Below are 26,196 nucleotides of genomic sequence, written 5' to 3' on the forward strand. Positions count from 1 at the left end.
CATTAATTATTCTAATATCGACCCATAATCACTTTAGTTAACAAAAATCAAATCAATAATTCCAAAACCAAAACCTTTTGGGTTTTTCAAGATTAACACATGCAATAATTAAAAGAACAAGTTTGGTGTAGTAGAGTTCAATGTTTACATCATCACTCACCACCGGTTCACCGGAGTTCATCACCGGTGGCGGTGGCCTCACGGTGGTGCCCTCATTCGAGGGTATCCTACCATAAAACCTCTGATTATTTCTAAATATCACAAAAACAAACACATACAAGACATGATCACCACAAGTTCACTTCATCTTGTTTTTATAAAACAAAAACTCGGCATAGCCGAACTTACACACACGCACACAATCTGCATGCAAGTATCAAACTATGCATGCAATTGGATTAAAGCTCATATATGGAACAAGAATGAAATTCTATGGAAGAATCTCTAAAAATCAAGTGAAGGAGAGAGTTATATACCGAGAGGAAAAGATAGAGAGAGAGAGAAAGAGAGAGAGAGAGAGAGAGAGAGAGAGAGAGAGAGAGAGAGAGAGAGAGAGAAGAGAGCTTCGAGAGTGAGAGAGAGATGAGAGAAAAAGAAATGAGAGAAAAAGAAATGAGAGAATGAGAGTGTGGCCGGGTGGAAAAGAAAGGAAGGAGGAGGAAATGAGTGTATATATATGCTTAGAGGGCAGGGGCATTTTAGTAATTAACTAATCCCCCTCTTATGTTTGATTAATCCTTTCTTTTTATCCAAATAAGATAAATATCAAATATAAAATATATCTCTCTCGGAAAGTCGAAAATTATTGCAAACGAAATTTTTTAATACGTAGATCTCAAAATTATCTTTCCAACCATTACTCATAATAAACTTTTGAGCGAACGGTTGATTTTATATGATTTTCGCAAGTTCGTGCTAATAATAGCATTTTAGTGCATAAAAATCAATTTAAAATGCAATGACCACCAAATAAATCCATTCATCATTTTTAAAAAGTCTATAGGACTATTATAAAGATAAAAAAACAAATCCCATGTTTTTATCTTACTCAGATAATTTTATAAAAATGTGCGAAGGTTAAATAAACTTTTATTTAAATCAAGTAATTCCTTTAAATTCATAAAAATATCACAAATCACGTAGTCATGCACACAAACAAGCAATCACACATATATGAACATATAACAACTCATGTCTGATCATAAAATTTGTCTTTCTTTAATCTTTATCCTTTTCTATGCGTACCGGGTCACGTTCAGCCTAACGGCCCGACGCTCAGCGTTCCAATTTACGCTTCTCATTATCATTATCGACCGACACGTCACTAGGACGAAATAGTTTACTTAAACATTCATTTCACACAATCACTTATATTTTATATTCTTTAAATCATTATTAGGACGGGTTCCGTTCTACCTGACGGCCCGACAACACGGCTTAATTCCTAAAATGACTCTTTAAATTGGAACGTTTTTATTTACGCTCCTATATTCTAATATACAACAAAGACAATTAATCAACACTTAATCACATAATTATAATCACATCTCATAAGCATACTTTATTGACTTAATTACGTCACAAAATTCTCAGTCGTCACAAAACCAATACTGATACACATGTAAATATACAACAATTTACCGATACCACACCTTTTGCTTCACCAATCTCGAATTTGATCTGTTCCGACCACCGTCGTTGTCATCACTTAAAACAACAAGTATCATTTTTGATAGAAATTACCACCTCCGATCATTAATTCTAATTAAAAAAATTTGCAAAAACAAAATCAAAGCAATCCATTCGTCAATACTTTTAATTCACACAACCCCGCGATTAACGGCGTACAGGTCGGAGTTCATGATAATTAACGTCGACAGCCAGCCATTAATCATAATTACCAGATGTAGGGTGATGTATACAAAAATAAGTGTATGTATATGCGGTTATGTGTAAGTGGGTGGATAGGATGAAGGAGTGGATGAGGATGAGGGGGGCGAGAGAGAGAGAGAGAGAGAGAGAGAGAGAGAGAGAGAGAGAGAGAGAGAGAGAGAGAGAGAGAGAGAGAGAGAGAGAGAGAGAGAGAGAGAGAGAGAGAGAGAGTCAATCAGCAATGATGAAATTTTCGATGCAAGAAGAATCCAGATCTGGATCGGGGAAAATGTGAAGTATAAAAAAATAATAAAAAAAATAAATAAATGTGTGTATATGAATGGTTAGGATTCAGTGAAATTTAAAAAGGTGAATGGATTAGATGAGTTTTTAGTTTTTATTTTTAAATTAGTTTGTATTTGATCATTTGCATATATATATATATATAGGAAGTTGATCAAATGAGAACCCCAATTATAGTGAGATATGAGATATAATCTCAGCCCTCAATTTTAATTTTTTTTTTATAATTTTCTTTTAATCCTTACCACGCAATTATTGCTCCAACCCAACAGTTTCTTTATCCCTCCCTCTCATCGACACCCCCCAACCCGTGCACATTGTCCCCACATCCACCACCACCACCCGATGTCGCTGCCGCTCCATCACTCATCGCTGGACTTTCATATCTCTCTCCTCCCCCTTCTCTCTCTCTCCATTTTCATCCCCTACCTCCAGCACCATCCTCATCGTCGACGTCTTTCGCTTGAAAACTAACAACTACAAAGATTTACATAGCCTCCGATTTATATTTTTTATTACAAAAATTCCCCAGCCTTTTATCATTTACGGATCTAATTTATCACAAAAATTGCATTTTATTTGTTGTGTATCAGTATTTTTAATTTAATTGTGGTGATTTTGGCCGGTAGTTGGTGATTCTTATGTAATTGGTGGTTTGTGTAGATGCTGGTGGTAGTGATATTGTGATTTTTTTTTAAATATGGTGTTATGTAATTAAATTTGGTGATTTTGGTTATGATATTGGTGATCAGAGTTAATGATGGAGTTGGTGGCCGGATCTGGTGGATAGAGGTGGTGATCGATTGTGGTGATATTTTTTCTCCGGTGGTGATTTTCTGTTTACCAGTGGTCAGATATAGTGATTTCTGCGTTTGTGGTGGTGATTTCTTATTTTGACGGTGGTGATTTTCTGGCGGTCGTCGGAAATAATGATCGTCGGTGGTGGTGGGTGGTTGGAGGAGTAAGAAGATGATTGAGGAGGTGATAGTTGAAGATGATGATAAGATTTAAAATGGATAATGTATATTAAAAGTAGATTTAAATTTGGATGGTGGAGATTAGATCTCTTATCTCATTTTAAGATGAGTTCTCAATAGAGTAGGACCATATATATATAGGTCCTACTCAAGTAAAAACTAATTTATAATAGAAACTAAAAACTACCAAGCCCACCAGCCCACTTCCCCTCTCGCGGGCCGCTAACCAGCAACGAACATTTCCTCTTTTCTCAAGTCCCGTGCATTCAAAATACAGGGTTCATAATTTTGTAGTCATTTCAAACATTGATTTGTTATCAAAAAGTAACATATACCAAATTTCAAAACACTTTATTAAAATATAAAACTAGAAAAAAAATCATAAATTTTGGGATCAATAAAATATCTTAAACATAAAAATCACAATTTTGAAAGCATTAATTATACAAATACTTTGTTCGGATAAAAAATATTTATAGTTACAATTCATCTCAAAACTAAAAAAATTAGAATAACATCAAATTTTAAAAGAAAATCATCATTTAAAAATTTGGTAAACACTATAAAATATAAATCATCAATCTCAATTTAAAATTCTCTAACTTACCCACTTATATTCTGCAAAACACTAATATTAAATAATTAAAATCACTAAAAAATAATACAATAAATTATCTTAATTAAAAAAATTAATTGATATTTAATTATAAGCTTCAAAATCACTGAATCTTTTTATGCATATTACTAGTTAAAAATAATAAAAATCAGCCAATTAAGTAGTACAAATTACTTCAACGGTGTATTCTATAAGCCTCGACATTTTAAATAACTTAGTAAACAGATGAAGCCTCAATATTTATTTTACAAGTGTCTTTAAAAAAATTAAGTATAAAATAAATGCCTCAACGTATCACTGAAATTGATTTAGAAATGATCAAATTAGATAATTAAAATGAAAAAAATTGAATGCGATATCATTATTAGAATTTATTAAAATCACCTTATAATCATATTAAATAGTAAAAATTATAAAATTAATTGATAAAAAATTATTTTTATAATATTTATATGGTTTAGCTTCTTCGAAAAATCACTAATAATATAAAGAAATTCATTAATTTGTAATATTGAAATCACTAAAAAGAATAGTGATACTTTAACAACCTAACTAATAAAATTTCTCAAGATAATACTTATTTAAATCCAAACTACATTAAATTCCGATAAAACTTTACAACTTCTCAAAAATACAATAAACTTACAATTCTTAAATAAAAAAACAACTAAATTACAACCATGCCAATAAACTCTCAGAGAAATCTAAGAAAGTCCAAACTACTCAAAGTTCCATAACTCGCACCCTTCCCATAAGTAGTCCGCCTAAGTAAGAATACCTGTCGGAGGAATACAAAGAGAATAAAGGATCGGCAGTGAGCGAAAAGCTCATATACGGATATAAAATAAAGCATAACTGAACAAAGGTTAAAAGATGACGAGGCTAAGAACACAACTGAATATCTGAATGAAGCACAATAATAATAGTGAATGAGACAATATAAAAAAATGAATAATCAACTCACAAAAAAAAAACTAAATGCTTACCACCCAAAACTTATCATACTCTTACACATATCCTTATCAATTTTACATAATAATCACAAATAATATAATCGAAAGAATAATGATAAAATAAAATCATACCCTTACACATACTCTTACACATATTCTCACACTTACAAAATAATACACAAAATAGCTTACATACGAACATGGGAGATAATCTTACACTTGCAGGATGTCCTACATTTTCGGTAATCCAGAAATATGTAGTCATCAAAACTTACAGGGGTTTGCACAACACAAAGCAAATGCTACCCAATATCTTACAGGGGCTTGCACGGCAATAAACTCGTGCTACCCAAAAGGCCAAATCATACACATACTAGCCATGGCTATATGTGCCCCACAACTTCGGCGACACGCCCATACAATTTAAGTACACCGCATAGGAGGTGCCAAGCACGAGATTATCCACTCGCGACGGATGTCTGACAAACTCCCAAGTCATACAAATAACATAAATAACTCAAAATAAATACTCAAAGATCACACACTCAAATATCTTACATCTCCAAAATCATATATAGATTCATCAAGTAACCTCAAAAAACTATAACCCAACATCACGAAACAAAATAACATAACAAATCACTAATTATTGATAAGCTCAAATTTGATCAGTTTCAAAGAATGTCAAATTACTACATAAATATGAAGTCAACTGAAAAAGTATGAAACACGAAAGTCGTAGGAAATTCCGAGACGTTTTCAGAATAGTAAGGCTCGTCAAAAACGAACAAGTAACGAATTCAGAAAATAAATAAATGCGGACTGCATAACAGAATCAGCCCCTATTTACAGTAGTATTTTGATGTTTAAAACATCAAAATCATAGAATTTAGCAGCAGAATGTAAACGCAAATTGTAGATATCGAAAAGAGCTTTTCAGAATGGTATTGCTCATAATATTTGAACAAATATTCAATTTATAATGAATTTATGAAGTTAGGCCGAACAAACAGAAATTTTAGCAATAGATTACACAAACAACAGATTTTGACATATTTACAAGCAGAATTTCAGAAAATACAAAGAACGAAAAACGAAGATAATCAAATTAGCTTTCCAACGAGAATAAAATCACAATCATACGATGAACAACGAATCAGATGTGAATTTAATAAGATTCAGAATATGCAATATACATACACGAATTCGAATACGAAAAGAAAGAATACAAGAAAGATATCCGTATCTCGAGATCTTAGTTATCGAGAATGCTAACAAAGAATTCAGAACCCAAAATCACAAGAACCCTAATCCCTTAAACTCCAAATCCATAATCTCCGATTTGACTTTGTTGCTCATCTATTTCTCCTTGTCTTGCCTTTTCCTCCTTTTCTATCTATTTTACTCTCTTCTCTTCTATCAATCTCTTTCTCTCTTCTCCTCTTTTCATAAAACGTAAGTAATCTCTTTTTGTTCTCACTGTTATTTTTTTTCAAACCCTAACTATTTCTTCCTCCTTTTTTTTTATTAAAACCTCACTCTTTTTTTATAATAGCTTTACTATTTTTTTAAACCAATGCCCTTAAAATAATATTCTCAATATAAGAATAAAAATAAACTTATAAAAACTATTTTAACTACAGCACACTGACATTAATTAATAATTAAATCAAATAATTCAACTAAAAATAATTATAAAAATTTGGGATGTTACAAATACATATGTGTGTACGACTATGCATAACACCACCACTTCCTACATCACCAACATCGACCTATGATCTTTTCCCACATCTACCTATAACAGCTATCATCTCTAATAAAACTCGCCACCTCCATTTCTTAATTTTTGTTCTAGGTATCAAAATTAGAAAAAATGAAATCAAAACAGTTCTTCACCAACACCTTTAATTCACCCAACCACCATAATGAAAATCGCAACATCTCAATATTAAAGGTGTTTGGGGGTCAAATTCATATCAATCAGTGACGAAATTAATGTTAATTACTATTGGAGGATGATATATACATACAGGCTTGTATATATATGCAGGCATAGTTTTTTCAATGGATGAGGTTAGGGGAGGGAGAGGGGCGGGAGAGAGAGAGAGGTGATGACTCCGATAACAAATTGATCGAAAAAGGTTGACGGGAATATTAGATCTGGGTTTGGTAGAGACGATTATGAATGAGACGCAAAATTGAGTGAACCAGATTAGTTTCTAGTTTCTATTTTATTATTGGTTTCTATTTGATCATTTGCCTATATACACACACACACACTTTTGTTCAAGTTATCTTTTAGTCATCCCATTGCCCAATCTAATATGGTGAAACTCACATAAAATTTAAACATATATGATTTTTTCGCTCTAACAGGCTAACACGTTATTTGGCTTAAGAATTGATCTAACATAGCATAAAAGGATAAAAAAAGTTAATAAGCGACAATTTTTTAACCAGAATCTTGACTACCACAAAATATCATATAACACATTATTTACTATATCATGTTTTTATTAAAAATTCGATCATTTTTTACAATGAAAATTATATTCCCCAAAAATATTTATACTCGTGCATAAGAGACATTAAGCATCATTTTAAAATAAAGGAGTAATGATTTTAAATCAAAACACACCAAGAATAATATTAAAGACTTTTCGAAAAATATATATGCTTTTGCAATAAAAAAAATTAAAATTAAATTTTTTATGCCTATACGTTTAGGTGGTCTAGATATGCATATTGTAGGTGCTACTAGACCATTTGCATTTGTGGCTTTTCGCATCCAATCTATTAACTTGAAGGATCATATTTTACGAAGATGTGAGATGATTTCAACCGGAGATCATTTTACTTTAGCACAACAATCGCCGCAAACTGTGCTTTTTTGTGGAGATTTGGTTAAATTATCCACTAAATGGCATGTACCTCTTGGTTACAGGTTCGAATCTCACGGGAGGAGAATTTATGATTATGCCTCCTGAGTCAGAGCCTGTCGCTTAAATGCGGTTTACCTTGGTTCACGTGGTTTGTAAGCTATTGCATGAGCTCGTAGGGTTTACCCCGTGCACCCAAAGGGTAGCAACTGCGGGTTAACTACGATAAAAAATATTTGTTTTTTCGTTCTTGAGAGCCACACATACTCAAGATTTTCTATTAGCCACGCCTATAGGGGGAACGTATAATGCCTACGGAGTATTGAGATGATATTGCGGTACATGTTCATTATTTATTTATTTTCAAATGAAGCTCAATAGTCCTTGTGAACGTGTGAAATATATGTATTTGGAGAGCACGTTGTTCATTGTCAAAAAACAACCAGAGTTCAAATATCGACATGACTTGATAAGAGATGTGCTATATAATGTATTATGGAAAGCTGATATTTGAGCTAAAAAGGAAGCACATATTAACTTTCTTACTTTAGATTAACTCTTATCATTTGAGTGGATTTAAAAATGGACTATTTGTAATTGGTCAGACGACTACAAAAGCAGTTGAAACAAAGATGCATAAAAATGATTAGGCGTACGAAGATAATCAACATATGTTCGTGCTTTTTGCTTTTGGGACATTTGGATTATTGGCATATGATGCTGTTGAATTTCTTAGCAGAGTGCAGAGTGCAGAATATCATGAATAAAAATGTTATAACTACAAGTTTGCATGGATATATTTTTCTTAGTATATAATTTAATATTCAACGAGATATTGTGACACATTTTGTTGGTTTACCTCGTACTTTCTTTATTATTATTTTTAAAAGAAATAGAAATATTTAATATATTGTTGTAATTAAAAAAAAGAATAAAAACGGCTTTGCTTTCTTTTGTTAGGACTTAGAGCAAGTCCAAAAGTGTCTTAGTAGATTCCTTATAAATATTATAAAATATTAACTCTTAGTGATTTAAGACATAATTTTGAATTTCAACTCCAACAATGATCCTTATATTCATTCCTTATTATTATTATTATTATTATAATAATAAATTTGAATGAGATATAAAATGAAGAGAGAGAAAACAACTAAAAAGAAGAGAGAAAAATCATTTTTTTTATTGTTAAAAATGAAATAAGGAATGACATGTGGTTACTTAAAGATAAGGTATGAGAGATATGTTTTAGTGATATAAAGAACTACTAAGACACTGTTTGCAGTGCAATTTTATGTCATATTCCTTATATTTGGACTTAAAAGCATGTTTAAGGGAACTGTTGAACTTGCTATCAGGGTAACGTATATGCACAGTTTTTTTATACTAAAAGATATTACATTTATGCCCCATTTGTTAACAGGTGAATGCGTTACTATGAACTGAACCATTCTTTTTTCCTTTGTTTAGATTGTTTAGTTCAAATATTATGTAACTGGACGATTGGATTTCTTCTGAATAAGTGTTGGACGAGTGGGTTTCTAAATTTTCACTGAACCAGTCAAATTATACTTATGTCACTTTGTTTCTTTCAATTCTCATGTATTAATTTTATATTTTGTTATTTAATAAAATTCATATTTTATTAAAAAAATAATTTTCTTGTCCTCTATGCAAACACATGTAGTGGAATCTGTTTCGTGAGTAAAAAAGTTTGTAAATCTTTAAATTCCATGTTTTATATTTAGAAAATGAAAATCTAATTTAAATTACTTCTGAATGAATCAAAAATAATTAAATATATAATTATTTGAATTAAAATAGAAAAAAAACGTAAACTTTCTTTGAAGCTTATATAGGGATGTCAATACATGAAGTAATTTTTATATTGAGATGAACCATTATTTAAAGAATATAAATACATAATTTATTTCATTTTTCATCATATATAGGTACAAATTTTAATCACAAAATTAACGATGAAATTGCACAATTTTTTTATTTAAAATTTATTGTAATTTGATGAATTTGTTTAAAATGGTTTTATAGTAAAATCACAATAAAATCATAGTTATCCAAATTTATTTCACAATAGAATCAAATTTAAAATTAATTTTTTTCAAATTTCAATTGTTAAACTTTTTATTATATTTAAATATATAGTTATTATTCTACATTAGCAATAAATTTGATAAAATTCTATAATAGAATTAAGGTTTTTTACGGATCTATATATAAAAGAGTTATCTCTTGAAAACACACACACACAAATATATATATATATATTTAAAAAATATGTTCATTTTTAGTATGTAGTATTATCTTAAGGTTATTAGTGATTGTACTTATTTACGGTCTAATTTTTAAAGTTGCCTAATTATTATAAAATGATAAATTTTTAACTTATCAAAAAAATATTTTAATAATATATATTTTAATTTAAATAACTTTCAATAAAAATAATTATTGAACATTATCAACCACTCAACCATAAATAAATTAATGTTATCATTCAGAAATTTAAATAATTTTATTAAATAATCTTATTCATTACCGTCAGATTATTAGTGATTCAGAAATTTCAACTATTCAGAAAGTTCTGTTCAGATTTAACGAGCCCTTAAACGTACACGACGGACACTGAGGCACGGTTAGCGGGTTAGGTACTGTAGTAGTAAAAGTAGCTCACACAAACACATCAGAGTCGCCCCCCACCGTTTGTTTCCCCCACGTACCCCCCCCCCACTTTCGAGTCTCTTCTCTCCGTGTGTTTTCTTCTCAAAATTTATCAAACAAACTTTCACCCCCTTTTCAAATAACCCCATTTAAATTCTTGATTCCCCCTTTTCATCTTTATCCCAAATATCACTTCCTTTGAAGATCACAAATCAAACACCATTTGCAGCTACTCTATTTTAAAGGTGCACTTTCTTAGCTTCTTGATTTTTTTTTTGTTAAGTTCTTGATGTTTCATTTTGCTCTCATATGATTTCTAAATTTTATTGATGGGTCATTGATTTTTGTCCACGATACTTATTTATGTATATAAACATAAGTATGCAATTTTATTGTCAAATTTACTGGTTGTTGGATTTTTTGTTCTGGTGTTTTGATCTATCAGCAACTTGTCAATTGTATTTCTTTTTAGTTGTTATTTATTCTTTTATGGTGTACTTTTGTTGTTTAGTACCTTTTTATGTTACAAGTTGGTAAATCTTTTATTACTACATAGATACTGAGTAGGATTTAGTACTACAACTAAATTATGATGTTTTTCAGTTGCGTAACTGGTCTATATTTTAATTCTTTTCTGTTTCCTTATTGTTGCAAAATTACTATATATTCACCCTCAGTTGCATGGCTGAAAATTTTGTAGCCATTGAGTAACTATTTCTATATTGATGAGTGCTTGCCAATGAAAGATGCAAGTGAAACAGAAGGAAAACACATACTTAAAATAGTTTGAGGAATATATGGTTTCGGGTAGTGTTAGCATCACTGTATCACTTGTTTAAAAGAACAGTAAGAGGCTGTAGAAATATTTGACTTCATTTGACCCAAATTTATTCTGTTTTCGCATTCAATAAAACTTTAGTTTACTTGGACTTCAATTTTACTTTGTTGACCTTAGTTGTTTTTCTACAAACTTTTTATACTATTACATTACGGGTTTGTCATTCTTGTAATTCCATCTCAACTTTTTCTTATGTAGCCCAAGGAAAAAAAATCAAAATAAGGATGTCTAAGGCTGATTCTCACAGTGACTCACCTAGGCGACGCTCTGGCCTACTAAGGGACCAAGTTCAAGCAGTTAAAAGGAAGGATTCTGATCGTTATGAGATTGTTCGAATTCAGGATCCTCTATCCTTTGAGAAGGGGTTCTTTATAGTTATTCGTGCATGCCAGTTGTTGGCTCAGAAGAATGACGGTATAATATTTGTTGGGGTAGCAGGACCGTCTGGAGCTGGAAAGACTGTGTTTACTGAAAAGGTTCTCAACTTTATGCCCAGCATTGCTGTTATAACTATGGACAACTACAATGATGCCAGCCGTATAGTTGATGGGAACTTTGACGGTAAGGTGATACCTATCATATATTCAACTTTGTGGTTATCTGAGTGCTAGTGCTGGTATATTAATTAAACAGATTTTCTGTGGTGTGACCATGGCCACACAATAAGAAGTGACGTGTCAAATTTTGATTGGTCTTTCCATCATAAATGTTGATGAACTTCCTGCATTCACATCAATTACACCAATAAAAACACTCCAATTCATAAAAGTTAGTGCTTAATGTTGATGAAAATTTGAATTGCCTCACGAACAAGTAAATTTGTTCCTAGCCACATAGAGGTAGAGTCATGTGTGTCTTTTTTGCAAGTGTTTCTTGTTAAGTTAAAGTTTTCTTAAAAAGAAATCTATGACTCATGATTCCATTTGTATCTACTTTCGGTTAATCCAATTTTTTAATTAATTAATTAATATTACTTGTGATATTTTTGAAAATAAGATCTGTCCTCAATTTTGTTGGAAAGATTAAACAAAAAAAAACTAATTAGATTTTGCCTGCAACGGTTTGCCTGTAGAGGTACTCCCTTTGTCCTACTTAACTGGAATGGTTGACTTTTTTTGGTTGAACTGACCAAACTTTGGCCAATTAATAAGTTTATGGATTTACTTTTTTACAAATATAATAATATTATGCAATAGTATATTGATTATATGTTCTTGTAATATAATTTTTCCGTAAAAAGAAAAACAAACAAGCCAGTTTGACTGGGAGTGGGATGGAGGAATTACTATTTTGTTGTCTGCACTGCTAGATACCTTAATGGTTGCTTAAGTTACATCACTCTGAAAACATAATTATTTGCTTAATTATAGTTAGAAATGCAAATGATTTTTCTTCAATTTTGAAGGATCTCTTTGTTTTGGCAGATCCACGTCTGACTGATTATGATACATTACTTCAGAATATTCATGGTCTGAAAGAAGGGAATCCCGTTCAAGCTCCTATCTATGATTTTAAATCAAGCTCTCGCATAGGATACAGGTTGAAAGTCTCTCCTTTCAGGCATTTAATTTATTGCTCTTCTTCTATCGGTAGCTTGTGTTTTTTTGTGGGCCAAGGTAGTTCTGCATTGGCCTGAGTTTCTCTGCATTGAATGGGTAGAAATAGTGAATAGAAAAGTAGTTAATTTCCCTTCTGAATATATATTTGCTGTTATTGTGTGGAAAAAACTATTATGTGCCACATCAGTTTTTGGGTGTGTTTTATACTGCTGGTCACATATTTCCGCAAGTTCCAGAAACACATTCATGCAATGCAATATAGTCTAGTTATCTCGATAATTAGAATAAAATTATTGAAATGTATTAAATCTATATTCTGAAAAATGACTTTAGCATGTGTATACAGTTTCTGAACACCCTCTTAAATCATTCAGACATTTTTTTCATTATGAAATTATCAAGAACCAGGTTGCAATATTTTGGAGCTAATCTGCTTCTCTTTGTTATGTATTTATTCCACTATAATTGTTGTCTTCATTCTTCAAGTGTTTAAGCTTCCTTGGTTGTTTCTCTCAGTAGTTTCTTTTTCAAGATGTGCTTCAACCTTCTTTAGGGAGCTTATATATATAACAAGTTTCACATAATGTTATATATAATGGTTTTGAATTAATCTCCATCATTACTAACTACATCATCTAACAGGACGATTGAAGTCCCTAGCTCCCGCATTGTCGTTGTTGAAGGTATATATGCATTGAGTGACAAACTTCGGCCTTTTTTGGATCTTCGTGTGTCTGTTACTGGTGGAGTACACTTTGACCTTGTTAAACGGGTTTTTAGAGACATTCAACGTGCTGGACAAGAGCCTGAAGAGATAATTCATCAAATTTCTGAAACGGTTAATTATTCTTATTTTTGTTTAGATTTTAAATTTTTTTATTTTGATTTATTTATTTTCAATTTGATTCTCAGTAACTTTCTTTTAGTATTTTCTGTATAACTTACATATCTTTACTTCTTAACATGCTTGCCACAGGTATATCCTATGTACAAAGCTTTTATTGAGCCAGATCTACAGACTGCACATATAAAAATCATCAACAAATTCAACCCCTTTTCTGGGTTTCAAAATCCCACATATATATTGAAGGTTATATTGTTTTCTCATTTTGTCAAAATATCTTTAGTTTTCTTAAATTGGATCTCAGATTACTCTTTATACAACTTTCGGCACTACATCAGAAAGCTAAGTTATTGCTGTTTGTTACTGTAGTCGACAAAGGCAGTAACTGAAGACAAAATCAAAGAAGTTATATCCGAAGATTACAAAGAACGTGCTGAGGAAACTTATGATATCTATCTTTTACCACCTGGGGAGGATCCTGAAGCATGCCAGTCATATCTTAGAATGAGGAACAGGGATGGAAAATACAACCTTATGTTTGAGGTACATGTTTGGTAGATATTAGATTCCTGGTTGAGATATTAGTTGTGGTGCTGTTTTGTCTTGTACTTGAACACCATATATGAATGTACTTGTTCTTTAAATATTATGTAGTACTGATTTAAAGCAAGCACTGATGGGACAGAAGCTAGAGTGTGAGGCTGTGAGCCTTTACAAGATCAAGGCATCTTTGTGTTTCACAAAAGAAGTAGGGAAGCTAAAAACTGCACCGGCTACTAGTTGCTCTGACATATAAGTAACAAAGTGCGCATACGTTATTAAGAAAAAATATTTGTGAATGTTAAGCTGAATGTGAATTGCCAAACACTTTATAGATGGTTAAGGTACATTAATGTGCACATCTTTTTAATATTTTTCTGGCAGGAAATGATTATCGATGATTGGTATTGTCTATTTACTTTTTTCCTAAGATAATTGGAAGTTGACAATTCAGAAAGACTAGAATTGGAGTTGGAAAGATCTTGTCTCAGGCTTGGACAATTAATTCATCAATTTGTTACAAGCTGAATTGGTTATTGGACTCTGTTATATAATGTCATATATTATATTTGCTAGTTATAAATAAAATTCACTGTTGACTGATCTTTTGTACTTGTCTCTTTCAGGAATGGGTTACTGATAGTCCATTCATCATATCACCTAGAATTACTTTTGAAGTTAGTGTACGCCTTTTGGGTGGGCTAATGGCTCTAGGCTACACCATTGCAACCATCCTGAAAAGAAGCAGTCATATATTCTCTGATGATAGGGTGTGTGTCAAAACAGATTGGTTAGAGCAGATAAACCGAAAGTATGTTCAGGTAAGTCGACTAAACATTCTCATTATGACTTACAGTTAGAATTATGTTTAATAATCTGTATTTTTACTCTTCTTACTTGGCATTTTTTCCCACCTTATGTAGGTTTGATGGCTTTACTGTGGTAAAATTAATATTTTTGTATGATATAATACATGCAACAAGAAAGTTTTAAAATTTAGGTTTCATAGTTATATTTTTCCCCCCTAAAAAACATCAATCATCCTTCTGTATCTAAATCTTAAGATGAACTTATATACAGTTCGATTCTCCTATAATCAACATAGGGCAGGTTATGTCAATATATCTGTTTACATGAAGAAGCATAATTCTAACTTGTCCTTTGAACCTGTTTCTAGTGACCTTGTAATATCTTTCCGACCTCATGAAAATATAAGCAATTTAGTGTGAGAGCTATTGAGCAATCTTGTGTTCTATTTATCTGGGCTGTAGATATTAAATAACTAACTGGTTTGCACCGAAAGCTCCAATGTTGTAAGAACATTCTTTCTTTCCCTGTTTCACTTTATTTTGATAGTTGCAATGCATTTTTATGTATTTCAATACGAGGTTCTCGTGGCGATTATATTTTTTATCATTTTCTATGAATTATATTGGTCCAGATTTGCAGCCGTGGGTTAAGAAATTTTTTATGCTTTGTGAACTTTTATCATTTTACAGTAATCAAGTTAATGACTCGTATATATGGCTCTTGGTGAGAAGGTACAAGGAAGAGATCGTTTATATGTCAAACATATAGCAGACCAGCTCGGCTTGGATGGTTCTTATGTTTCTCGGACCTATATTGAACAAATTCAGCTGGAAAAGCTTGTTGATGATGTTATGGTATGATACTTTTTTGTTTTTACTGATTATGCACTTCTTTTAATGTTCTTATTCCTGACTAGACCATCTATTTGTAGGCGTTGCCTGATGATTTGAAGACAAAGCTCAGCATAGATGATGACATAACGAGCCCAAAAGAAGCCTTGTCTCGGGCCTCTGCAGATCAACGAAGCAGATATCTTAATCGGTACAATTTTCCTTTTTGTATGCCTTGAAAATTTGTGTTCTTTGTGGAAGCATACACAAGATGGGGCTGTTGTATGGTATATTAATCTGTTGGTATGATAATTGTTTGCAGATCACTCTCTCTGTCAGCACGTGACAAGAACCTACCCAGGTTAACAAAACTTGATGTAAATAGCAGAAGATTTGATGGCAGAACCCCAGAATCACCAGCAGCACTTCCCAAGCAGGTATTCTCATCTCTTTCATCAAATGTTAGAATTACTACAGGAAATGGAGGTCTCACTTCCAATGTAAAACATGTTCTACAAGTGAGAGGTTTCTGGTAGCTTTATACTCAGTTTTGTTTATGCCCTTGCATCATAATTTTGTGCCTGTGAATCTTGGGTGAATAGTCATCTTATTTTAGTCTAGTTGTAATAAATAACACTTTCTATCGGCGCACAACTGCGCATGGACAAAAAATATGTAAACACTAAACATTTACAGTAACAGATGAGTAAGAAAAAATGAAGAGCATTATCTGTGATGGTTGAGATAGCAAAAAGATTAGGCGGTATTTCCATCAATTTTTCTCTGGTCTTACTTTTGTTCGTCAGGTTGCAAATGTCAATGAAGCACAGCACCTTACAATATTTTAAAGTGGTTGCAATAGATGTAAATTGTAGCATGACCTAAGAACTAGAAGACAAGCATATATTATTACATTTGTTCCCATATCTGTAGTGAACTGTTTTCATCTTCTGATCATAGTAAGTACATATTGCTGCTTGCATAATCAGATACTTGAACCTTTGCTTTTTTGCAGAATCCATTTTTTGATGATAACTGTTCCCAAGAATCTGCCGGTGCATGTTCCTTTCTTTTGGGTTCACATTATCAACCCTGCTCATGAGCTGTACTTTTAATTGTTACAGGGTGTAATCACTCAACTCTCGGAACAAATTACTACACTAACTGAAAGAATAGATGAGTTCACATCCCGTATTGAGGAGGTAAATTTAAAAATCTCAACCAGAAATGCATCCTCTAGCCAACAAAATTTAGCTGTGCAGGCCGAAAGCTGCAATGGCACTGCACAACCTGCACTGTTCATGGCTGGCAATGGTGCAATGAATGGTACACTACTACCTAGTTCTGCTTCCTCTTCTCAATTAGCAAGAGAGTCACCAATAATGGAAGAGGTACATCATACAAATCTTTGCTCTCACATTTACTTCAGAAAATAATTGATAGCATATAAACTATCTAGTAGTATATCAACCGAACAAGCAGTCCACAATAAAGTTTGGGTTATCTCATGTGCAAACTTGTATTCTTCATCAGGACCAGTTACTAAGCACTTTGTTTGTACTAAAATTAAGCTAATTTTTTTTTATAAAAGATTAATCTCGTGGTTTGTTCACAGAGTTCGTAATATTTTGTTGCTTACATCTTATCGAGCCTAAGCACATACTCGGGGAAAACTTGACAATAAGACCATAATTTAAGGTTTATAATTGTATATACATGCCCATGCTGATGTGTGTGCTTAAGGGAAATATAATCTATTCATAAACTCACATCTGCTATACTTCTAAATATCTGTGTCACGAACCTGTGCTTAGTTCTACTCGACCTTTGTTTACTTTTTATTTTTTCACTTACTGATTCAAGGAACCGTTGTTGTGCGAACAGATATTGCTTATTGGAAGGAGCCAACGTCAGATCATTCATCAAATCGATAATCTGAATAACATCCTGCGGGAATACTCTGATGAGAGGTCTCGCCAAGGAAGAACAGAGAGGACAGGCAGAAACGCATATGTAGAATCCATCGGCATTCCTGCAGTTCTAAGTTTGGTGATCGGGGCTTTCGGTATCTTACTGTACAGGAGTGTGGCAACACACAAGTAAAATCTCCAACATAGAAAGTAGTTCCCTATAGAAATGTACCAGCGACATTTCATGTTTTCATGGTGATCATGCAAACTTCAGAGGAAAAAGCTGGCTAATGCATAATGTCTGTAGTACCAAAAGTTGGGAAGGTTGATCGTAGACTTTGACATCAACCATGCAACTAAGCCTTGTAAACTTGCTAAAAAATCTCTGGGAAAACAAATAAATAAGAACATTAAAGCTTGTTCCCAAATTTGAAAAAATTGAACTCCTTGCCAAACTGATACATGTGTGTAACTTTTACTAATTTTGTCGACAAAATTTAACCTCAGGAAGTGATTGATTTAAAGGAATACACACTGCCCTGATATAGATCTATTGTAAACATTTTATCTCAAGAAAGAAGATATAAAATCCTTATAATCCTAGTGTGTATGTGAATTGTTGTATGATTGTCATGAGTTGGGTGTCGGCTTGAAAGTGAATTCAGTTTTCGACTAATTTAGGTATAGTCATGAGTTTGGTGCGCCTTGAAAAGTGAATGCATTTTTCAATGAGTTTGGTGTGCGCCTTGAAAAGTGAATGCATTTTTTCTGACATACAGGTGGTTTACAACGAAAGCCAATATCCGCAACTTGGACAAGAACTTTGGTAAAAGAACACTAACTTGTCTTGAGCGTAACTAATAACAAGTCAACTACCATGTATTCCACCTTTTGAAATCCAAAAATCCCACTAAATCAGCTTTTTATCTCTCTCAAGTAATCTTTGAAAATCTTTTTTGTTTCCATGTTTACCACGTCTAAACACGGAATCATGATTATGGTATAAGTAATTTGTCATCGTTAACATCTGTTGTTGCAATGTCACTCACAAGTTCCAAGCGTCCATCGCTGTCCAACCAATTTTCGATCAAGCCTGGTATGAAACGATTCCGTTATTGCTTTTTTATTCTTCCTTTGGTTTTAACGGCTACGCCTATCTCCCAGTTTTGAGAAGACGTATGAATCCGATTGATAAGTTTGCCCCGCATGCATCAATCATGGCGCAATTCAATTCGATGTCAGAAGACAAATCTCCACTTCTGCAGACAAATAGTATGTTTCAGCCTCATTCCCTTTCGTTGTCATTAACAAAGTTATTATATATCTCCAAATGTTAGAGATTGTAAATTGGAAAAGTTGTAATAACCGCTTGGCCCCTGTGTCTCCGTACTCATCCAAACATATCTGATTTAATGTTTTTTAGGGTTTTGTATTGGTCTCTAATTCATAGAATGATTTCATTTTAGCTTCTAAGCGACACTGTGGTCCTTCTAATCATACTACCATGCCAAAAAACAAAGGAATATATAGGAACTATGTCAGTGGTTGGGAGAATATTAATCCCAATTTTACACCTTCTGCAAACTCCATATACGGAAATTTAGGTATGCGTTTGTATTTTTAACTTTTTATTGTGAATTTGTGTTAAATATATGATCCTATTGGGGCCTTCCTCTAACACCTTAAGGTTTTAGATGAGCTGGTTACTCAACATGGTATCAGAGCTTAGGCTGGCGGGAGAATAAAGGTTCGATTCCCAGCCACCCCCAACAATCTCACAATTTAATGTGGACACTAAAGGCAATTGATACCCCAAAGATGGGTGCCGGTGTTCCACTCTTCGACCCATAAATGGGCTTTCGAGTGAGGGGGAGTGTTAAATATATGATCTTACTGGGGCCTTCCTCTAACACCTTAAGGTTTTAGATGAGCTGGTTACTCAACAATTTGTACCTGTAAAGATTTTCAAGAATGTTGACAGAAACGACTAGACAATCACTTCGACGTTTAAGCCAGAATATTGCACATGACTCCTCCAGATTCCCTAATAATATTGGTGCAGGCACCATGTCCAGAAAGACTCCGCCTTCACAACTGGGTAAAACGACATCAGATAAAGTGACATTATATTCATCTTTATCTTTAGAACTATGTTGTGAATATTGTACGTAACGTGCTTATTAGACTACCATTAACTGCATACTTATTAATCTTATCATTATGTCATTAAGGTACTGGACCACAGCATGTGTCTGAGCAATCTTACATGACACCTTCCCAGCGACGGTTATCCAACATAGATCTATCAGGTATAATGAAGTCTCACAACATAATACATTTACGTAAGCATCATTAAAAACACACATGGTTTTCATGGTAGCCATTTTAATACAGGAATCAGTTATCAAAGTTCTGTAACACGCATTCTTCATAGACCTTCAGCTTTAAAGCCTGCACCACGTCCTAACTTTGAATTACCAGCGTCAAGAATATCTCCGTCTAAAAATTTGTATTCTTCTACTATCGACAAGAGGCTCCTGGAATCTTACAATCGTGGTAAAAGTATTTTATATTCAGTAAGCCAATTGAAATTATGGCGGAACTGTTCACCTGCTCAGTTTGTTTATAAAAGACCATGTCTTCAAATGCAGATAGGGGTATGACCTGTTTCCGTCAAAGCTGTATAAATTGTTCACATTCCTCATAAGATTATAATTCTACAAGCTCGGAGCAAACTTATCAGCCAGTGAGATCAAAAAATACGGCAACTACATCTTACAGATCAGTCACGCACCTTGATAGTGACATAAGTGTAGTAATACCTGAAGCAAAAGAACTGGACATACGACTACCAGGTAATGAATTATTGTTACTGGTTATGTTTTAAAACTACTCTTCCTTTCATCTTTAATCCATATTACGATACATTGTTCAATCCTGACATTTTTGTCATCCTGTCTGTCACAGAATGGTATCAACTTAAATCAGGTATAACCATACAAATCCAGCTTTTTCATCGTTGTTTCTGACATTTATTTGTTTACTCAGTACAAATTTATACCATTTCAACTCAGTACAACTCTTGATGAAATTTATGGAATACTCAAGACTCATGAACTTGAGATGGAACAAAGAAGCAAGAGGAAAGGAGGAAAGTCAAGGACAGTTGCTCTTAAGGCTGAAGAAGAATCCCCCAAGGCAGCTACCTCAAGGAAAGACAAGGGTAAAGCTCTTTTCACAAAATCTGATACTGAGTCATCAAGTTCTGAAAGTGATGATGACTCAGATTCTGAAAGCTTGCCTGAGACTGATGCTGATGAGGAGATGATGAAGCTGTGTGCTCTTATGGTGAAAGGGATCACAAAGATTGCATACAGGAAGTTCAGGAAGGGAAAGAAGTTTTCCAGGAAAGGCACAAGTTCTGATAAAAATAATTTCAGAAGATCTGAGGGCAGAGGAGGAAAGTCTGATAGAGGAGATTATACCAATGTCAAATGCTATAACTGTGGTGAGAAAGACCACATATCTCCTGATTGCAAGAAAGTGAAGGGTGACAAAGGCAAGGCTCTGGTCACAAAGAAGAAAAACTGGACAGACACCTCAGACTCTGAAAGTGAGGAGAACTATGCTTTGATGGCAAATGCTGATAAAGAAAGTGCTGAGAGCAGTTCTGAAGCTGCTGAAATAAAGGTACCTCAGACTACTTATGCTTTTCATACTGATGATATTAATGAGTTGAGAAGATATCTTAAAACCATGTTTGTTAGTTATAGAGATCAAACTTTAACATGTGAAAGATTAACTTCTGAAAATCTTGCTTTTAAGAAAAGAAATAATTTCTTAGAAAAAAAGTTAGTTATGTTCCATCAAACTCAGAAGGATAGAGATGATGCTTTTTATGTTAGGGATGAAGTGTTAAAAATGAATGAATCTCTAAAAACTGAGTTAGAAAAGGAAAGAGAGATTATCAGGACTTGGACTAACTCTGGCAGAACAACTCAAAATTTGCTAAGTAGTGAAAATTGGAAAGAGGGCTTAGGTTATGGAGAGGATAAGAATGATAAAGGAACTGTAGAAATTAAGCCAGTTGTTGTCAAGCAAAAATCAAAGTTAAAACCTGTTAAGTTTGTAACTGTAAAGTCTGATAATGAGAAATCAGAAGTTAAAATGGAATTAACTTCTGACAAACTAAAATAGGAAAAGACAGCTGAAGTAAATATAGGCTTAATGACTAAGAAACAGCTTAAGCATAAGCTGAAAGATGTTTAGAATGCAAACAAGGTAAAATCACCTAGGAAAAATAGGAATGGAAAGGAAGGTGTGAATAAAAGCAATAATTACAAGCCTGTTCCTAAAGCTCCTAGGAAAACGTGTCATAACTGTGGAAGTTCTAACCATCTGGCTTCTTGTTGCAGGAAGAATAAGAACATAAACTCCTTACCTTCAAAGTCAGGAGTTAAGAGTCATTCTGTTAGATACAAACCACAAAATCCTTGTTTTCATTGTGGTAGTTTATGGCATTCCATTTATACTTGTAAGGAATATCATAGTTTGTACTATGATTATTATTAAATAAAATCTTTTTTGAAGAAAGTTTCCATTGTTCCTTCTAGTGTAAATTCTGATTCAAAGTCTGATAGTGTAAATTCTGATAAGAAAATTATTAACATAAACTCTAATGTTAAACCCGCTGCAAATGTTAACAAACTTGATAAGGCCAAAGGATCCAAGCAAGTCTGGGTCCTTAAAACTAATCATTAGTGGTCTTTGTGATTGCATGGCAACAGGAAAAATATCCTAGTTCTGGACAGTGGATGTTCATGACATATGACTGGAAATAAGGCCCTGCTATCAGACTTCGTGGAGAAAGATGGTCCAAGTGTTTCTTTTGGAGATGACAGCAGAAATGGCACGTCACTGTCATTCCTGATGAGATATGGGACTCCGTTCCCCAGGAGGTACTCACCCACCTCCTGTTCTTCTACATGGACTACCATCGCCATCTGGAGCGATTGGAGGAGAAAAGGCTGGAAGCTCTCCACCAGCAAGAGCGAATCATTCGACTCGCTATTCTGTTTGTCGAGAGTAGGAAGAAGAAATAATTTATTTTTTTCTTCCTGTTTTTCTTCATCATCAGCCTTGCCCTGCTTCTTGAGCTAGGACTAAGGCTGTTGACGTTAGGTTTAGCAGCTTAGGGAAAATCTTGTACAAGTTTTGATGTAATTTAAATTTCATGAATGTATTCTCTTGATATATTAATGAAATTTGTTTTTGTTTTAAGATCTTGTCTCTGAGATATTTTGTAATGTATTGATAAATCCTGATACATATTCATATTCTGATGACCATATAAATTCTGTTTTAACTTAAGTTCTGATTTTATTTTATCAGTACTTGCTCGTCCGATTTATTATGGTCATTTTCACTCAATTTTTTTTTGAGAATATTGATGTTGCAGTGAAAAATAATTAAATAAGTGGGAACAGTTTCAATTTTGAATTAAAACTGATTCACCTTGATTAATGGAATAACTGGGTAAGTGGAACGGTTTTTTTCTTGAAAAACTGCAAGTGGGTAAGTAATGATTACTGTTTTCTCGTGTCCATTAACTATTCGTTTTTACTGCATGTCTGACAGGTGTCCAACGATTATATTTTTTTATAAAAGTACAAGTAAGATAGAGAGAGGATTTTTTAATTTTTTATTTCCTTTCATACTTTTTCTCCCTATTTGCTTTTACTCTCTTTTCTCTTCTAACGTTGGTTTTTCATATAGACATTCTATCAAACACCTAACAGGCACTTTTACATCTCGATTATTTTTATGGCACCTAAGGATTTGATCATTGATGGAGCTAAATTTGTTCCAAACAACTATGCTGCAATTCTTGATAATGCTGAAGCTCCGTCTGAATTGCATTTTATGCAAGATTTTCTTGCACACAGTGAAATCGGGTATGCATTGACCCAACCTTCCGTCTTCTCAAGCCAACAAGTTCTGACACTTTGGAGGACTGGAAACTTTGATAATGGTGGTCCAAATGGTACTCCTAGTATTGTTTTCGAAGTGGGTGATTCTTCATATGCAGTCACTCCTGGTACAATATGCAAGGCTCTACATCTCCCAGAAGGATGTACTTTTTCAATTCCAGAGGAATCAGCTCTTCAGGAGTTAATGGCCAGTTTAGGGTATGAACAGAGTTTGGCAAAGCTTGGACAGTTGAAACGGGCTTATATCAGAAGGGAATGGAGCTTCTTCTTCGACTGCATCACTAAAGCTTTTGGAAACAAGTGTTCGAATTTTGATGTCATCCCCATAATGAGTCAGCACATCGGGTATGCCATTATAAACCAAACTCATTTTGATTTTGCAACGGCTATAATATGTTTTATTGGGGATAGGATGACAGAGGATAGGAATGTTGTTTACTTTGCTAGATTCTGTTAACTTATATATACTTTTTGTACTGATGAACCTCGACTAACCAGTACCTTAACTTCACCTTTTAAAGTTGCAAAATATTACTTTAATGACCTGGTAAATGCTGACACTAAGAAACCAGTGGTTATACCTTTACAGATTCCTCAGTCTATGAAACAGATCTTAGTAAATGCTGATCCTGATTCCTATAGATCTGTTTATCCTGATGTCCAACCAACAAACACCTCCCACACACCACAACAACCATCAGCACCTACCACCCATACTACTCAACCAACCCTTAGGCAATATATCAAATCCTATCTCTCTACTTCACAGACAGTTCAACCCTCATCCTCAGCACCTACTGTGAAGCCTTCATCTTCCAAACCTAAGAGGACAAAGACTGTTCCTCAAACACCTCAAAAGAGAAGGAGGATTGCTTTGAGAGATGAGTCTGACAGTGAGGAACAGGTTTCTGCATCAGAACCTGTTGTCCAAGAAGCTGAGACAGTGACTTCTCAGAAGGATTCTGAAATTGGGGGATCTAGGCTTCTCAAGAGGCTTAGAAGAATGACTGTTCCTGAAACTCCCAAGTAATCCATATCTACAAAGAGATACAAGAAACAGAGGGCAAAAAGGCCAGTTTCAGATGATGAAGAAGCAGCAACTAAGGAAGGAGATCAGGAATCTCTGATCTCACAAGAAAAGGAATTTGCTAAAGTCACTTCTTCTTCATCCACTCCATCTCAGGAAGCTGTTCCTGAAAAGGCCAACACACCATCTGTGTCTCTTGTTCAAAAGTCTGTATCTCCTGTTAATACAGGCACCAGTACTGAAATTGATGTTCAGAACCTGGTTGTGCCTGAAGTAATTCTCCTAGAAGCTCCAACAACAACTAATCCATCAACAACACCTGTTACTGATGCTGCTCAAAATTCAGACTTCTCTTCTACACCTTCTCTGCATCTCGATGTTGATGATCAGAATATAGGTGAGCATCAGGATATGGCTGTTGATCAGAACTTAGAACCAGATTAACAATTAGAGGATGTTGAAGCCTCTACTGCTACTCACACTGTTATTTTATCAGAAGATACTGATTTTGTAAGTTCTGATGCTGCAAATGCTGGAGATACTGGTGATGATGCTCCAAATGTAGATGCTGATGAAGCAGGTCCTTCAGGACATGCTCCTCAACAAACTATTCTTAAATCTGAACTTGTTAAAAAGTTTGTTACCAGAGAAGCACCAGTGCCTTGGAGTGAAACTCCTGCAGGACATGAGTGGACTAAGGAATGGAACTCAGTTTCCTGTGTTCCAGATGCAAAGCATCTTGCTGAGCACTTGACAAAAGCTGATGAAATGTTAATTTCTGATGATTTCAAAACCCAGCTTAGAGTCACTGCATTGAGTACTAAACATCTACAAGGTCTCCATTCAACTACTCATGCAGAGCTACACAAGATTCAGGAAGAATTCATCAAACATGACCAAATTCAGAAAATTGACAAGAAAAAGTTCTTCCAACCTACTTTTGACAGGATTGCTTATATTGAGAAGACTCAAGAGAAACAACAAGCTCAGATTGATGATATTCTGAAAAATCAAGCTTCTCAGCAATCTCAACTTACTGAAATCCAAGCCTCAGTGGAATTGCTTGTCTCTTTTCTACTACCTGCTGATGTCAAAAAGGGGGAGAAAGTAATTAAGTCCAAATGCAAGACTGGCAAGACACTGAAAGGGAAGGACGATGAAAAGGATGATCAAGGAAACTCTGGAATGGGTAGAGGTCATAGTCAAGGTAGAGGTTTCTCATCAAGAAAATCTGAAATCACAAGTCACAGGACAAGTTCTGATACTGGGAAAAGAATTAGTTCTTCTACTGGTAAAAGGATAAGTTCTGATGAACTTTTAGATCTTGATGAAGAAATGTGAAGACAGTTATTTCTTCAGGATAATCCAGGAATGAACTTGGAGAGTTTAATGGAAGAAGAAGCCAGACTTAAATCAGAAAAAGTCACATCTAAATCTGAAGCTTCTGGTAAAAAGACACTTCCAAAAATCAAAGACATTGTGATAAAAGAAAGGACAAATACTGAAGCAACATTGTCTAAATCACAATCGCAGATAGATCCAAGATCCAAGGGTAAAGAAAAGGTTGGTGAA

The 26,196-nt window shown here is 33.8% G+C and overlaps 2 protein-coding genes across 9 annotated transcripts; both read left to right on the top strand.

Moving 5' to 3' along the window:
- Positions 1-10,287: 10,287 nt before the first annotated feature.
- LOC141712125 (inorganic pyrophosphatase TTM1-like) lies at positions 10,288-18,066 on the top strand. Of its 2 annotated transcripts, XM_074514934.1 has the most exons (12): positions 10,313-10,521; positions 11,313-11,675; positions 12,539-12,653; positions 13,316-13,511; positions 13,650-13,763; positions 13,887-14,060; positions 14,684-14,878; positions 15,599-15,721; positions 15,799-15,908; positions 16,020-16,134; positions 16,822-17,088; positions 17,582-18,066. In XM_074514934.1, the coding sequence occupies exons 2-12, from the start codon at positions 11,339-11,341 to the stop codon at positions 17,798-17,800; spliced, it is 1,965 nt and encodes a 654-aa protein (XP_074371035.1). In that variant the 5' UTR covers positions 10,313-10,521; positions 11,313-11,338; the 3' UTR covers positions 17,801-18,066. The 2 variants fall into 2 exon arrangements, with proteins under 2 accessions (XP_074371036.1, XP_074371035.1); XM_074514935.1 differs by lacking the exon at positions 17,582-18,066 and having other exon boundaries at positions 10,288-10,521; positions 16,713-16,849.
- A 269-nt stretch (positions 18,067-18,335) lies between these two features.
- On the top strand, positions 18,336-22,860 carry LOC141712126 (uncharacterized). 7 transcript variants are annotated; one of them, XM_074514938.1, is made up of 10 exons: positions 18,336-18,703; positions 18,772-18,879; positions 19,074-19,211; positions 19,589-19,705; positions 19,839-19,916; positions 20,002-20,163; positions 20,259-20,462; positions 20,575-20,595; positions 20,682-21,297; positions 22,023-22,849. In XM_074514938.1, exons 1-7 carry the CDS (start codon positions 18,646-18,648, stop codon positions 20,312-20,314), a joined length of 717 nt encoding a protein of 238 aa, XP_074371039.1. In that variant the 5' UTR covers positions 18,336-18,645; the 3' UTR covers positions 20,315-20,462; positions 20,575-20,595; positions 20,682-21,297; positions 22,023-22,849. The 7 variants fall into 7 exon arrangements, with proteins under 7 accessions (XP_074371039.1, XP_074371040.1, XP_074371038.1 ...); XM_074514939.1 differs by having other exon boundaries at positions 22,395-22,845; XM_074514937.1 differs by lacking the exon at positions 22,023-22,849 and having other exon boundaries at positions 20,682-21,298.
- The last annotated feature ends 3,336 nt before the right edge of the window (positions 22,861-26,196 follow it).

Source organism: Apium graveolens, chromosome 3 (assembly GCF_009905375.1).
Source record: "Apium graveolens cultivar Ventura chromosome 3, ASM990537v1, whole genome shotgun sequence".
Taxonomy (NCBI): Eukaryota; Viridiplantae; Streptophyta; class Magnoliopsida; order Apiales; family Apiaceae; genus Apium; species Apium graveolens.

What these genes read in the sequence shown, in the direction of transcription:
- LOC141712125 (XM_074514934.1), top strand. Translation starts at nt 11,339, where the DNA reads ATGTCTAAGGCTGATTCTCACAGTGACTCACCTAGGCGACGCTCTGGC. An exon ending in AGTTGATGGGAACTTTGACG is followed by an intron (nt 11,676 to 12,538) that starts GTAAGGTGATAC and finishes TTGTTTTGGCAG; the next exon opens with ATCCACGTCTGACTGATTAT. An exon ending in TAAACCGAAAGTATGTTCAG is followed by an intron (nt 14,879 to 15,598) that starts GTAAGTCGACTA and finishes CTTGGTGAGAAG; the next exon opens with GTACAAGGAAGAGATCGTTT.
- LOC141712126 (XM_074514936.1), top strand. Translation starts at nt 20,731, where the DNA reads ATGGAACAAAGAAGCAAGAGGAAAGGAGGAAAGTCAAGGACAGTTGCT.